We start from the raw sequence: 16977 nt of genomic DNA, 5'->3' as shown, positions 1-16977 counted from the left end.
TCTGTCCACGCAGACACTCTGTCCACGCACACACTCTGTCCACGCACACACACGCTGTCCACACACACACACTCTGTCCACACAGACACTCTGTCCACACACACACTCTGTCCACACTCACACTCTGTCCACACAGACACTCTGTCCACACACACACTCTGTCCACACAGACACACACACTCTGTCCACACACACACTCTGTCCACACACACACACACTCTGTCCACACACACACTCTGTCCACACACACACTCTGTCCACACACACACACTCTGTCCACACACACACTCTGTCCACACACACACACTCTGTCCACACACACACTCTCTGTCCACACACACACACTCTGTCCACACGCACACACTCTGTCCACACGCACACACTCTGTCCACACACACACACTCTGTCCACACACACACACACTGTCCACACACACACACACACTGTCCACACACACACTCTGTCCACACACACACACTGTCCACACACACACACACTCTGTCCACACACACACTCTGTCCACACACACACTCTGTCCACACACACACACTCTGTCCACACACACACTCTGTCCACACACACACACTCTGTCCACACACACACTCTCTGTCCACACACACACACTCTGTCCACACGCACACACTCTGTCCACACGCACACACTCTGTCCACACACACACACTCTGTCCACACACACACACACTGTCCACACATACACTCTGTCCACACACACTCTGTCCACACACACACACTCTGTCCACACACACACACTCTGTCCACACACACACACTCTGTCCACACACACACACTATGTCCACACACACAGTCTGTCCACACACACACACTCTGTCCACACACACACACTCTGTCCACACACACACACTCTGTCCACACACACACACTATGTCCACACACACAGTCTGTCCACACACACACACTCTGTCCACACACAGTCTGTCCACACTCACACACTCTGTCCACACACACACACTCTGTCCACACACACACTCTGTCCACACACACACTGTCCACACACACACTCTGTCCACACACACACTCTGTCCACACACTCTGTCCACACACACACTCTGTCCACACACACACACACTCTGTCCACACTCACACTCTGTCCACACACACACTCTATCCACACTCACACTCTATCCACACTCACACTCTGTCCACACTCACACTCTGTCCACACTCACACTCTGTCTACACACACACTCTCACCCACACACACCAACACACTGTCTCTCCCACACCCTCTCTCTCTCACACACACACACTCCCTCTCTCTCACACACACACACTCCCTCTCTCTCACACACACACACTCCCTCTCTCTCACACACACCCTCTCTCTCCCACACGCGCACACACACACTCTCTCTCACACTCACACACACACTCTCTCACACTCACACACACTCTCTCTCTCACACTCACACACACGCTCTCGCTCACACTCACACACATTCAGAATGTCCCCTGTGCGAGTGACTGTGGTCAGACAGCAGCCACTGACCAACAGGAGGTTACACTGAGCTTACCTCCTGACAGTGCGTAGCAGGGCTGACCTGGCTTCGTTGTGGAGTGTGATGATAATGCTGGTGGGTGGAAGATCAGCATTGTACTGCTGCATGGAGCATCTGTGAAAAGACAGGGAATAATCACCAAGGAAATCCTTATAAAACATCAAGAACTCTCGAACAGGAAGTGGATATGGCCGGGAAAGCTGGCGTCTGAGTCAGTGTGTGCGGGTAGGACACAGGGACACATCCAGCTGTGAAACTGAAAACTCTGAGACTGACAGGCTGAGGGAGAGGAGGGACGGAGCAGAGAGCAATTCGGAGGGGAGCGAGTGAGCAGATCTCCCATCAAGCACAAGATTAAACCATGGAAGGAAGGATGGGTGAAGAGCCACTAGAACAGTGTCCGCTGGGGCTTCATTGGCAACACTTTTGTTTCGGAATCACAAGTTGGGGGTTCAAATCCCACTCCCGGGCTTGAGCTGAGCAGTGAAGGCTGACCCTCTGCGGGACCGAGGGAGTGCTCCCATGTTGTCTTTCAGCTGAGGCATTTATCTGTGGCCACCACCTGCCTGCTCAGGTGGCTGTCAAAGACCCCATGGTACTGGTTTGAAGATGATCAGGGGAGTTATCCCTGGTGTCCCTGCCAATATTGATTGTTGAATCAACCTGAGTAAAACAGATCATCCGACCGTGGCTTGTGGGATCTTGCTGTGCTGCATTTCCTACTCCACAACAGTGACTACCCTTCAAAAGCATTCCGTTGATTGTTAAGTGTTTTCAGACATCCGGTGATCGTGAAACACTCGATACAAATGCTAATCGTTCTCTCAGGTCTGGGGAAGAGAGGAGAGATAGGGAGCGACAGGGCCGGGTGTGATGTGAGATCAGGTTTGATCGCGAGGGTGCAGCTGAAGTCTGACAATGTTGCAGTCAGTGCTCCCAGCAGAGGGCGATGGAGAAAGGTGTGCTGTCAATCAGGAAGGGAGGAGCTCAGGAAAATTACAATCGCCAAGGAAGTGGCATTGAATAAATTGTTGGAGCTGTGGGGTGACAAGCTCGGGTCCTGACCGACTTCATCCTAGAGTTTTAAACCATCGCACCATAGAATTTCTACAGTGCAGAAGGAGGCCATTCGGCCCATTGAGTCTGCATCGACCTCTGAAAGAGCTCCACACCTAGGCCCACTCCCTATAACCCCACCTAATCTGCACATCTTCGCACCGAGGGTCCCCTGCACTGTGAGGCAGCAGTGCTAACCACTGTGCCGGCCCATCTTAAACAAAGTGACGAGTGACAAAGACACTTAATGCATTGGTTTTAATTTTCCAAAATTCTCTAGATTTGGGGAAGGTTCCATTAGATTGGAAAACAATGAATGCAACTCCATTATTCAAAAAGTGTGGGAAACTGAAAAGAGGAAATAAAGGCCAGTTAGTTTAAAATCTGTCAGAGGGAAAATGCTAGAAGTCATTATTGAAGATGTTATAAGAGGGCACTTGGAAAAATTCAAGGTAAACAGGCAGAGTCAACATGGTTTTGTGAAAGGGAAATCACATCTAACCAATTTACTGAAGTTCTTTGAAGGTGTCAGATGTGCTGTGGATAAAGGGGAACTGGTGGATGTACTGCACTTAGATTTCCAGCAAGCATGTGATAAAATGCCACATCAATGGTTATTGCGGAAAATAAAAGCTGACATTATAGGGGATAACATATTGATTAAAGATTGGCCAGCTAACAGAACGCAGAGAGAAGGCAGAAATGGGTCTTTTTCTGGTTGACAAGATGTAACGAGTGGTGAGCAACAGAGATCAGTGCTGGGGCCTCAACAATTTATATACATTTATATAAATGACTTGGATGAAGAGACTGAAGGCACGAATGTTAAATTTGCTGATGATATACAGATAGATAGGAAAGTAAGTTGTGATGGGTTCATAAGGAGGCTACAAAGGGATAGAGATAGGTTAAGTGAGTGGACAAAGATCTGGCAAATGGAGTATAATGTGGGGACATGTGAATTGCCTATTTTTGCAGGAAGAATAAAAAAGCGTATATTCTCTAAATGGTGAGAGATTGCAGAGCTCTGAGATGCAGAGGGATCTGGGTGTCCTAGTGCATGGATCGCAAACCGTTAGAATGTTTGTAGAGCAAGTAATTAGGAAAGTTAATAGATTGCGATTGTTTATTTTGAGGGGAGTTGATTGCAAAAGTAGTGAGGTTATGCTTCAGTTGTACAGGACGTTGTTGAGACCACGGGCAAATTCTCCATAATCGGCGCGATGTCCGCAACCGGCGCCAAAAACGGAGCAAATCAGTCCGGCATCGCGCCACCCAAAGGTGCGGAATCCTCCGCATCTTGAGCGGCCGAGCCCTCACCTTGAGGGGCTAGGCCCGCACCGGACTGATTTCCGCCCCGCCAGCTGGCGGGAAAGGACTTTGGTGCCCCGCCAGCTGGCGGGGCGGAAATCAGTCCGGTGGCAGAAATGGCATTGCCAGGTGGCGCATGCGCGGGAGCGTGAGCGGCCGCTCACGGCATCCCCGCGCATGCGCAGTGGAGGGAGTCTCTTCCGCCTCCGCCATGGTGGAGACCGTGGCGAAGGTGGAAGGAAAAGAGTGCCCCCACGGCACAGGCCCGCCCGCGGATCGATGGGCCCCGATCGCGGGCCAGGCCACCGTGGGGGCACCCCCCGGGGCCAGATCGCCCCGCGCCCCCCCCAGGGCCCCGGAGCAGTGGCCTCCTTCAACACGCCGGCCCCGACGCCACATGGCGCAGGACTACAGGGGCCGGCTCGTAGGAAAGGAGGCCCCCAGCCACAGAGGCCCGCCGATCGGTGGGTCCCGATCGCGAGCCAGGCCACATCGGAGGCCCCCCTCCCGGGGTCGGACACCCCTCCCCCACACAGGCCGCCACCCGACCCTGACACGCCGAGGTCCCGCCGGCCCAGAGCAAGTTAGAACGGCGCCGGCGGGACTCGGCTCTTTCCCTATCGCCGCTCGGCCCATGCGGGACGGAGAAGCGGGGGGCCAGCCGCGTAGAGCAGCCCACGACCGGCACCGCGCACTGCGGAGAATCACCTGCCGGCATCGGGGCGGCTTGGCCCGTTCGCGGTTATTCTCCGGCCTAGCGCGGGGCTGGGAGAATCCCGCCCATTGTGTCCAGCATTGGTCACCTTCAGGAAAGATGTAAATGTGTTCGAATCAGTTCAGAGAAGGTTTATAAGAATTGGTGTGTTGTCTTATGAAGAAAGGTTGGGCAGTTTGGGCTTGTATCCAATGGAATTTAGAAGAGAAAGAGATGAGTTGACTGTAACATATAAGATCCGGAGTGGCATTGACTGGGTGGATCTGGAGAGGGTCTTGTGGGGAATCAGGAACATGGGGGTCACTATTTAAAACAGAGACAAGGGGAAACCTTTTCTCAGATGGTCAGATTTTCTGGAACTCGCTTTCTCAAAGGGCAGTGGAAGCAAAGTCTTTGAATATTTCTCAGGCAAAGTGAGGTAGATTCGTGATAGACAAGCGGGTGGAAGGTTATCGAGCAGGGATGTGGGGTGTGTCATGATATTCAAACACACACATCATGATAGACACACCAACAGACAAATCAGAACACACAACACCACAACCAATGACAGAAAGATATAAAAGAACATAGAACATAGAACATAGAAAATACAGCACAGAACAGGCCCTTCGGCCCACGATGTTGTGCCGAACCTTTGTCCTAGATTAATCATAGATTATCATTGAATTTACAGTGCAGAAGGAGGCCACCCGGCCCCCCGAGTCCGCACCGGCCCCCGGAAAGAGCACCCCACCCAAACCCAACACCCCCACCCAACACCAAGGGTAATTTGGACATTAAGGGCAATTTATCATTGGCCAATTCACCTAACCTGCACATCTTTGGATTGTGGGAGGAAACCGGAGCACCCGGAGGAAACCCACGCAGACACGGGGAGGACGTGCAGACTCCGCACAGTCAGTGACCCAAGCCGGAATCGAACCTGGGACCCTGGAGCTGTGAAGCAATTGTGCTATCCACAATGCTACCGTGCTGCCCTTGAGAACAAATAAATCTACACTATATCATTTAACCGTAATCCATGTACCTATCCAATAGCTGCTTGAAGGTCCCTAATGTTTCCGACTCAACTACTTCCACAGGCAGTGCATTCCATGCCCCCACTACTCTCTGGGTAAAGAACCTACCTCTGATATCCCTCCTATATCTTCCACCTTTCACCTTAAATTTATGTCCCCTTGTAATGGTTTGTTCCACCCGGGGAAAAAGTCTCTGACTGTCTACTCTATCTATTCCCCTGATCATCTTATAAACCTCTATCAAGTCGCCCCTCATCCTTCTCCGTTCTAATGAGAAAAGGCCTAGCACCGTCAACCTTTCCTCGTAAGACCTACTCTCCATTCCAGGCAACATCCTGGTAAATCTTCTTTGCACCTTTTCCAAAGTTTCCACATCCTTCCTAAAATGAGGCGACCAGAACTGTACACAGTACTCCAAATGTGGCCTTACCAAAGTTTTGTACAGCTGCATCATCACCTCACGGCTCTTAAATTCAATCCCTCTGTTAATGAACGCGAGCACACCATAGGCCTTCTTCACAGCTCTATCCACTTGAGTGGCAACTTTCAAAGATGTATGAACATAGACCCCAAGATCTCTCAGCTCCTCCACATTGCCAAGAACTCTACCGTTAACCCTGTATTCCGCATTCATATTTGTCCTTCCAAAATGGACAACCTCACACTTTTCAGGGTTAAACTCCATCTGCCACTTCTCAGCCCAGCTCTGCATCCTATCTATGTCTCTTTGCAGCCGACAACAGCCCTCCTTACTATCCACAACTCCACCAATCTTCGTATCATCTGCAAATTTACTGACCCACCCTTCAACTCCCTCATCCAAGTCATTAATGAAAATCACAAACAGCAGAGGACCCAGAACTGATCCCTGCGGTACGCCACTGGTAACTGGGATCCAGGCTGAATATTTGCCATCCACCACCACTCTCTGACTTCTATCGGTTAGCCAGTTCGTTATCCAACTGGCCAAATTTCCCACTATCCCATGCCTCCTTACTTTCTGCATAAGCCTACCATGGGGAACTTTATCAAATGCCTTACTAAAATCCATGTACACTACATCCACTGCTTTACCTTCATCCACATGCTTGGTCACCTCCTCAAAGAATTCAATAAGATTTGTAAGGCAAGACCTACCCCTCACAAATCCGTGCTGACTATCCCTAATCAAGCAGTGTCTTTCCAGATGCTCAGAAATCCTATCCTTCAGTACCCTTTCCATTACTTTGCCTACCACCGAAGTAAGACTAACTGGCCTGTAATTCCCAGGGTTATCCCTAGTCCCTTTTTTGAACAGGGGCACGACATTCGCCACTCTCCAATCCCCTGGTACCACCCCTGTTGACAGTGAGGACGAAAAGATCATTGCCAACGGCTCTGCAATTTCATCTCTTGCTTCCCATAGAATCCTTGGATATATCCCGTCAGGCCCGGGGGACTTGTCTATCCTCAAGTTTTTCAAAATGCCCAACACATCTTCCTTCCTAACAAGTATTTCCTCGAGCTTACCAATCTGTTTCACACTGTCCTCTCCAACAATATCGCCCCTCTCATTTGTAAATACAGAAGAAAAGTACTCGTTCAAGACCTCTCCTATCTCTTCAGACTCAATACACAATCTCCCGCTACTGTCCTTGATCGGACCTACCCTCGCTCTAGTCATTCTCATATTTCTCACATATGTGTAAAAGGCCTTGGGGTTTTCCTTGATCCTACCCGCCAAAGATTGTTCATGGCCTCTCTTAGCTCTCCTAATCCCTTTCTTCAGTTCCCTCCTGGCTATCTTGTATCCCTCCAATGCCCTGTCTGAACCTTGTTTCCTCAGCCTTACATAAGTCACCTTTTTCCTCTTAACAAGACATTCAACCTCTCTTGTCAACCATGGTTCCCTCACTCGACCATCTCTTCCCTGCCTGACAGGGACATACATATCAAGGACACGTAGCACCTGTTCCTTGAACAAGTTCCACATTTCATTTGTGTCCTTCCCTGCCAGCCTATGTTCCCAACTTATGCACTTCAATTCTTGTCTGACAACATCGTATTTACCCTTCCCCCAATTGTAAACCTTGCCCTGTTGCACGTACCTGTCCCTCTCCATTACTAAAGTGAAAGTCACAGAATTGTGGTCACTATCTCCAAAATGCTCCCCCACTAACAAATCTATCACTTGCCCTGGCTCATTACCCAGTACTAAATCCAATATTGCCCCTCCTCTGGTCGGACAGTCTACATACTGCGTTAGAAAAGCTTCCTGGACACACTGCACAAACACCACCCCATCCAAACTATTTGATCTAAAGAGTTTCCACTCAATATTTTGGAAGTTAAAGTCGCCCATGACTACTACCCTATGACTTCTGCACCTTTCCAAAATCTGTTTCCCAATCTGTTCCTCCACATCTCTGCTACTATTGGGGGGCCTATAGAAAACTCCTAACAAGGTGACTGCTCCTTTCCTATTTCTGACTTCAACCCATACTACCTCAGTAGGCTGATACTCCTCGAACTGCCTTTCTGCAGCTGTTATACTATCTCTAATTAATAATGCCACCCCCCCACCTCTTTTACCACCCTCCCTAATCTTATTGAAACATCTATAACCAGGGACCTCCAACAACCATTTCTGCCCCTCTTCTATCCAAGTTTCCGTGATGGCCACCACATCGTAGTCCCAAGTACCGATCCATGCCTTAAGTTCACCCACCTTATTCCTGATGCTTCTTGCGTTGAAGTATACACACTTCAACCCCTCTCCGTGCCTGCAAGTACTCTCCTTTGTCAGTGTTCCCTTCCCCACTGCCTCATTACACGCTTTCGCGTCCTGAATATCGGCTACCTTAGTTGCTGGACTACAAATCCGGTTCCCATTCCCCTGCCAAATTAGTTTAAACCCTCCCGAAGAGTACTAGAAAACCTCCCTCCCAGGATATTGGTGCCCCTCTGGTTCAGATGCAACCCGTCCTGCTTGTACAGGTCCCACCTTCCCCAGAATGCGCTCCAATTATCCAAATACCTGAAGCCCTCCCTCCTACACCATTCCTGCAGCCACGTGTTCAACTGCACTCTCTCCCTATTCCTAGCCTCGCTATCACGTGGCACCGGCAACAAACCAGAGATGACAACTCTGTCTGTCCTGGCTTTTAACTTCCAGCCTAACTCCCTAAACTTGTTTATTACCTCCACACCCCTTTTCCTACCTATGTCGTTGGTACCAATGTGCACCACAACTTCTGGCTGCTCACCCTCCCCCTTAAGGATCCTGAAGACACGATCCGAGACATCCCTGGCCCTGGCACCCGGGAGGCAACATACCTTCCGGGAGTCTCGCTCGCGACCACAGAATCTCCTATCTATTCCCCTAACCATTGAATCTCCTACAACTATTGCTTTACTATTCTCCCCCCTTCCCTTCTGAGCCCCAGAGCCAGACTCAGTGCCAGAGACCTGGCCGCTAGGGCCTTCCCCCGGTAGGTCATCCCCCCCAACAGCATCCAAAACGGTATACTTGTTTTGAAGGGGAACGGCCACGAGGGATCCCTGCACTTTCTGCCTGTTTGTTTTTTTCCCCCTGACTGTAACCCAGCTATTCTTGTCCTGTACCTTGGGTGTGGTTACCTCCTTGTAACTCTTCTCAATCACCCCCTCTGCCTCCCGGATGATCCGAAGTTCATCCAGCTTCAGCTCCAGTTCCCTAACACGGTCTTTGAGGAGCTGAAGTTGGGTGCACTTCCCGCAGGTATAGTCAGCGGGGACACCGGTGGTATCCCTCACCACCCACATCCTACAGGAGGAGCATGTAACTGGCCTAGCCTCCATCCCCTCTTACCTGACAGAATATAGCTGCCCTGTGGACTAACTAGATCTCCGCCCACCGACCCTGCTCCCAGTCAGCTACACTTTCTGTAAACTCCTGGCTCTCTTCGCACTCTTTGCGGAAATGTCGGAAACAAAATGAAAGGAGCGCCTTACTCCCTCCTCACCTAACTCCCTTGGTCACCAAACTCTCACTATCACACTCAAATGCACCAAATTCAGCACTCAGTGCAAACAAAGTCTGCACTGTAGGGGATCACTTTTATACTGTGAGTCTAGCCTCTGAAAACCTGGCCTAATCCAATTAACTAATTAACAAGCTCCAGCTGCAAGTGCCTACAAGTAGCACAGACACGACCCCCGGTGGTCAGTATTAGCTGCAGAGGAGAACCAGGACACATCTGTTACCAAACACACTCAGGGAGACAGCACGTGCAGAGTATCCAGAACGAACTGTATTATAAGAGTTATAATAAAATAGAGTTGTACCACATACAACTGTGTTGGCTCATCTGTGCACCAGAGCACCCAACACCACATGGTACAGGAGTGGATCGATACCTGCCGGCATACCTCAGTGTACACAGACAACCAGCAGTGCCCAGGCAAAATGATAGAGCTCCCGGTTCCGCAGCCGCTCCAGTGCTACGGCGATCTCCGCGAAAACTGGCGGCGATTCCGGCAAATGTTCGAATTGTTCCTGGTGGCAGCTGAACTCCAAGACCTGGATGATAGCGAAAAAATTGAATTTCTCCTCACCATCGCCGGTGCAAGGGCAAGAGAAATATTCACAAGGTTCAGGTTCTTCAGGAGGCAGCAAAGGTACGATTACCAGGCAGTCCTGGACAAATTCTCCAAGTACTGTGAAGAAAACGCAATCCAATCGGCAAATAAAGGTAAGAAAAGCTGCAGTACTCACCTCGTGGCTGGGATCCCGGAGCCCGAATTCCCAGAGGCCGAAATCCCGGGCCTGAGAGAAGGCTGGGTCGAGGTCGGCGGCCATCTTGCTAAAGGTATCACGCTAGCACAGTTGCGCGAGCAGTGCGCAGAACCGGAAGTTTCGTTTGCGCATGCGCGAGATGCTGCGCATGCGCAGTCAAGAAAACGGCCATCGGTAAAGGAACAGCGATCTGAGCATGCGCAGTCGCTTCCTACGTGCTACATACCGAGCGTCAGGATGTCAGAGGCCCCAGACTGCACCAATTTGAAAGGGAAACGTCCCAAATCCAATTTAAAAGGGAAACGTCCCAAATCAAAAAAACAAAAATCTGTTAAAGCTGTAAAACAACCTTCCCTCACCTGGAATGACAGCACAGTGCCGCAAATCGACCCAGGAGATGAATTTGACCTCCGAAGAACCCTCCGACAAGCAGTTACCTACGCACAAGCCGATGATTCCGACCTTGAATACTTCGATGACGATCTTTACAGTGTTTCCGGACCTCGCGAGCCCAATGATAGCTCCGTGGTCCTATATGACTATGACTCGGACGAACCTTTCGTGTTGCACATTGGCGGCCCCCACATTGAATCCGACGCAGATGCGGATTCATTTTTCGGATTTGAGGATCTTCAATCCAGCAGATATGACGTTCCAACTTATCAGTACCGGATGATGCTGCAGCCTGACATTAACAGACAGGGAGCGGTGCAAGCACACGGAGAGTGCCCTGCTGCCACACAGAGCGTGGTCCACGTCCCGCTCAACGTTCCCGACTCTATGAAAGAAGACATGCAAGACTCCAGAGTGCAGTCCTCGCATGAACCAGAAGTGACTCCAGTGTCACAAGCTTCCACAGCAAGCTCGTGGACAGACTCCACAATTGCAGAAATGCAAGACTCCAGAGCGCAGTCCTTGCACGGACAAGAAGTGACTCCAGTGTCACAAGCCTCCACAGAGAGCTCGTGGACAGCCTCCACGATAGAGGCAACGCAAGACTCCAGAGCGCAGTCCTTGCACGAACAAGAAGTGACTCCAGTGTCACAAGCCTCCACAGAGAGCTCGTGGACAGCCTCCACGATAGAAGCAACGCAAGACTCCAGAGCGCAGTCCTTGCACGAACAAGAAGTGACTCCAGTGTCACAAGCCTCCACAGAGAGCTCGTGGACAGCCTCCACGATAGAAGCAACGCAAGACTCCAGAGCGCAGTCCTTGCACGAACAAGAAGTGACTCCAGTGTCACAAGCCTCCACAGAGAGCTCGTGGACGGACTCCACGATGGAAGGAACGCAAGACTCCAGAGCGCAGTCCTTGCAGGAACAAGACCATGAGGGTCTAGCAACCTCTCCTGACCAACCAGCGGCAGACGATGCAAGTCTGCCATGCTCACGTGAACAGCAAGAAGGCTATAACAGCCTACCATGCTCCACTACACAGCAGCATGAACATGACGGTCTCTCATGCTACAATGAAGGGCACAGCGCTGAAGACTGTTCAAGCCCAACTGAAGACAAGCCAAAGGAATCGCCTCGTCCAAGCCCGAAGAAAAAAGGTTTATGCGCTGACCTTCAGGATCATTATAGCCGAACAGAGATTAATAATGCTGCACGGCCACAGAAGGATGCTGAGGATTTGCTAACGAAATTAATTGAATGTTTAACTTGCAAGGAGCAGACTGAGAATTGCCAGTGTTTTAGTACGGATCGAAAAAATGGACAAGACATTGATCCTCAGGTAATGGAAATAACACAACCTGAATCATATCTACAGCAGGGACAAATGTCTCCCTTCAACACAACACCGCAAAATCCCAACTTCGGAGACCAGCAGTTAGTCAGTAATGACTCTTCAAACCTTGAGGGGAACATTAATTGCATTGAACCTATACACGCTCCACTGATTATTGAGCAGAACATTGGAGCAAGAATCCTGAGGACACCGACATCGAGTAGCCAGATAACGAATTTAAAACCCACAGCAGTTTCAAGTGAACCAAGTGTGCTTTCCACTAATGGTGAAGATGCAGATAAGGTTGACCCGATTATCCATTGTACCACACTAACCCCAGTGATTAAGCAGTTATGTATGGGGAGTATAATGTGGGCAATTGAGAACAGTAAAAGAGAGACTGTGACCATGCCAGTCCCAGCAAAATCAGACCCAGAGACCATGAAGGCATGTACATTAGACAAAGATACATATAAGGCACCTGAGAAGAAAAGTGAAACGGAATGTTCTTTGGAAAATAGTACAATGTCGATAGAAACATTGGATCCTATATTCGAGACCATACCTATGGGAGAATTTGGGGGTAATAAACAAGGTTCTGCAATGTCTGGGGGAAGATTTAAAATTCCAAAGAAGAAAAGCCCAAATGAAGGACAACGGCAAGACAATGACAGTCCACCGACATGGTGTGCACCACCAGATGAAAACTCTGACAATTTACCCAACCCTAGTGAACAGCAAGCTGCTAATGAGGATCTATCCACGGGATGTGAGACGAGTGACGACAGCATCCCACTTCCCATGCAAAAGGTGCAAGGTGACAGACCTCGCCTAGTGCGTACCGAGGCACTCGACGATCACGGTGGGACCACTGACGACTGCGGTGGCGGCGCACCGCTTCCACCCTCGATGGCTCGACCCTCTCCACTGGTTGGTGCATTCCTGCATGTTCCGACTCCAGAAGTGCAGCTTCAGGGAATCTCGGCTGCCTCCAGTGAACCTGTTGGGACTCCGGACGGGGGGCATCGACGGAAGGCAGACCGGACTCCAGATGGGGAGCAGCCAAGCGCCGACTCTGATTCGCGCACGCCAGACCTTGCTCCGGACGGGCGGTGTCGCGGCCTCGGTGATGGCATGCTCAAGGTGACGGCGGATGCCACGGCGACAGGGAATGGATCGCGTGGCAGTCCCACTGGGTCGCCAGTGGCAACCAGCACCGGCGGTCCAAGATGGACACACCAATTCGCGCCATCGCCAGACGTTGATGCGAGCAACAATTCTCTCTCCAAGGCGACATGCTTCGACGTTTCTCTGCGGAGTCGCCCTTCCGGCACAGCAGGTGGCCGGAACCAGCGTACACGGTCTCGGCCAACTTCCACATCTGGCACAGTCATCGCCTTGCATGATATTAGTGATGGTGCTACTTCGATGGCAACGACCCATCGGCTACAAGATGCCGTCCACCACAAACATAAAAAGAAAAAGACTCCACCTTGTTCCTGGCATGCAGGGCGGATGGATTGGTGCGTAGGCGCAATCAGCGAGCTTTGCGCCGCCTTCCACGCTCGCAACTGAACCGTACGCACACGCCGGATCCTCCACTGGTTCCCAAGGATGACTTCGTGGAGATGCCACGGATCATGCCCCTTCCATCGCCACCAGAACCAAACCACAGCCAAGGCACCACTAACAAAGATGTTGAATGTTATATTTGCACGAATGAAAAAACCAAGCACTGCAGGAAGTACAACAAATGGTAAAGTAGAGACTTCGGCAACAGCATCACCTCCAACAGTCCAAGGTGAACCAGTGTGACCCCAAATCTCCACAGCTGAACCGGCTTGAGGACCAGCCCATTCTTGAGGCGGTCACCCATTAGACTGGACTTATAACGCTGTTCATACGTTCAAAAAGTCAAACACTTCTGTATTATAACCTGTTGTTGTTTATTGTTCCAGATATCGTCTGACCAGACCAATGTTCAAGTTTTTTTTTCTCTCGCATCCAAGTTTTGTTATGGTACAACCTTGTTAGTGTGACGCACCCGACATCGCCCCATGTAAATAGTTACGTCATATACACACGCTGTACATAACACACACACACACTCTTCGATGCACTCACGACACAATTATATTTATAACCACGTAGGCACATATCTTTGTAAAAAGGGGGGATGTCATGATATTCAAACACACACATCATGATAGACACACCAACAGACAAATCAGAACACACAACACCACAACCAATGACAGAAAGATATAAAAGCACAGACACGACCCCCGGTGGTCAGTATTAGCTGCAGAGGAGAACCAGGACACATCTGTTACCAAACACACTCAGGGAGACAGCACGTGCAGAGTATCCAGAACGAACTGTATTATAAGAGTTATAATAAAATAGAGTTGTACCACATACAACTGTGTTGGCTCATCTGTGCACCAGAGCACCCAACACCACAGGGTGGAGGTTGCAATCAGACCAGCCATGATCTTACTGAATGGTGGAGTAGGCTCGAGGGACCGAGTGGCCTATTCTGCTCCGAATCGTATGTTCATTCGCTGTTGTTACCGAAACAGAAACAAACGTCTGCAGACGTGGAAACTGTAACAGAAAATACAGGAAACACACGAGGCTGAGGCAGGATCTGTGCAGGGGGGGGAAGAGTTGACGGAGTTTCAGATCTGTGACCCTGGCAGCTGAATTTGATGTTTGCACAGAAAGGCAGGGGGTGGGCAGGCAGGCATGGAGGCTGGGCATGGTTGCGGTGGTGTTTAGGGTAAGGGAGGATGTGTGTGTGGGGGGGTCGGGGGGATGTGTGTGGGGGTCGGGGGGATGTGTGTGTGTGGGGGTAGGGGGGATGTGTGTGTGTGGGGGTCGGGAGGATGTGTGTGTGTGTGGGGGTCGGGGGGATGTGTGTGTGTGGGGGTCGGGAGGATGTGTGTGTGGGGGGGTCGGGGGGATGTGTGTGGGGGTCGGGGGGATGTGTGTGTGGGGGGGTCGGGGGGATGTGTGTGGGGGTCGGGGGGATGTGTGTGTGTGGGGGTAGGGGGGATGTGTGTGTGTGGGGGTCGGGAGGATGTGTGTGTGTGTGGGGGTCGGGGGGATGTGTGTGTGTGGGGGTCGGGAGGATGTGTGTGTGTGGGAGTCGGGGGGATGTGTGTGTGGGGGTTGGGAGGATGTGTGTGTGTGGGGGTCGGGAGGATGTGTGTGTGGGGGGGTCGGGGGGATGTGTGTGTGTGAGGGTCGGGGGGATGTGTGTGTGGGGGGGGTCGGGGGGATGTGTGTGTGTGGGGGGGTCGGGAGGATGTGTGTGTGTGGGGGTCGGGAGGATGTGTGTGTGTGGGAGGGGCAGAGGGATGTGTGTGTGGGGTCGGGAGGATGTGTGTGTGTGGGGTCGGGGGGATGTGTGTGTGTGGGGGGGTCGGGAGGATGTGTGTGTGTGGGGGTCGGCGGATGTGTGTGTGTGGGGGTCGGGAGGATGTGTGTGTGTGGGGGTCGGGGGGATGTGTGTGTGTGGGGGTCGGGGGGGATGTGTGTGTGTGGGGGTCGGGGGGATGTGTGTGTGTGTGGGATGGGGGGATGTGTGTGTGGGCGTCGGGGGGATGTGTGTGTGGGGGGTCGGGGGGATGTGTGTGTGTGTGGGGGTCGGGAGGATGTGTGTGTGTGGGAGGGGCAGAGGGATGTGTGTGTGTGGGGGTTGGGGGGATGTGTGTGTGTGGGGGTCGGGGGATGTGTGTATGTGGGGGTGTCGGGAGGATGTGTGTGTGTGGGGGTCGGGGTATGTGTGTTTGTGGGAGTCGGGGGGATGTGTGTGCGTGGGGGTCGGGAGGATGTGTGTGTGTGTGGGGGTCGGGGGGGATGTGTGTGTGGGGGTCGGGGGGGATGTGTGTGTGTGGGGGTCGGGGGGATGTGTGTGTGGGGGTCGGGAGGATGTGTGTGTGTGGGGGTCGGGGGGATGTGTGTGTGTGGGGGTCGGGGGGATGTGCGCTTGTGGGGGTCGGGGGGATGTGTGTGTGTGGGGGGGTCGGGGGGATGTGTGTGGGGGCCGGGGGGATGTGTGTGTGTGGGGGTCGGGGGGATGTGTGTGTGGGGTGGTCGGGGGGATGTGTGTGTGGGGGTCGGGAGGATGTGTGTGTGTGGGGGTCGGGAGGATGTGTGTGTGTGGGTGTCGGGGGATGTGTGTGTGGGGGTCGGGAGGATGTGTGTGTGTGGGGGTAGGGGGGATGTGTGTGTGTGGGGGTCGGGAGGATGTGTGTGTGTGTGGGGGTCGGGGGGATGTGTGTGTGTGGGGGTCGGGAGGATGTGTGTGTGTGGGGGTCGGGGGGATGTGTGTGTGCGGGTCGGGAGGATGTGTGTGTGTGGGGGTCGGGAGGATGTGTGTGTGGGGGGGTCGGGGGGATGTGTGTGTGTGAGGGTCGGGGGGATGTGTGTGTGGGGGGGTCGGGGGGATGTGTGTGTGTGGGGGGGTCGGGAGGATGTGTGTGTGTGGGGGTCGGGAGGATGTGTGTGTGTGGGAGGGGCAGAGGGATGTGTGTGTGGGGTCGGGAGGATGTGTGTGTGTGGGGTCGGGGGGATGTGTGTGTGTGGGGGGGTCGGGAGGATGTGTGTGTGTGGGGGTCGGGGGGATGTGTGTGTGTGGGGGTCGGGGGGGATGTGTGTGTGTGGGGGTCGGGGGGATGTGTGTGTGTGTGGGATGGGGGGATGTGTGTGTGGGCGTCGGGGGGATGTGTGTGTGGGGGGTCGGGGGGATGTGTGTCTGTGTGGGGGTCGGGAGGATGTGTGTGTGTGGGAGGGGCAGAGGGATGTGGGGGTTGGGGGGATGTGTGTGTGTGGGGGTCGGGGGAAG

The 16977-nt window shown here is 52.3% G+C and overlaps 1 protein-coding gene across 1 annotated transcript in view; it reads right to left on the bottom strand.

Annotated features, from left to right (window-relative positions):
* Positions 1-16977, bottom strand: part of LOC140411162 (polypeptide N-acetylgalactosaminyltransferase 14-like) — a 457946-nt gene that overhangs the window by 134687 nt on the left and 306282 nt on the right. The window contains exon 3 of the mRNA XM_072500240.1: positions 1553-1651. Coding sequence (XP_072356341.1) covers positions 1553-1651 — 99 coding nt within the window. The remainder of the gene's footprint in view (positions 1-1552; positions 1652-16977) is intronic.

The sequence above is a fragment of the Scyliorhinus torazame genome, chromosome 4 (genome assembly GCF_047496885.1).
Source record: "Scyliorhinus torazame isolate Kashiwa2021f chromosome 4, sScyTor2.1, whole genome shotgun sequence".
NCBI lineage: Eukaryota > Metazoa > Chordata > Chondrichthyes > Carcharhiniformes > Scyliorhinidae > Scyliorhinus > Scyliorhinus torazame.
This window is presented reverse-complemented; position numbering and strand designations above follow the sequence as displayed.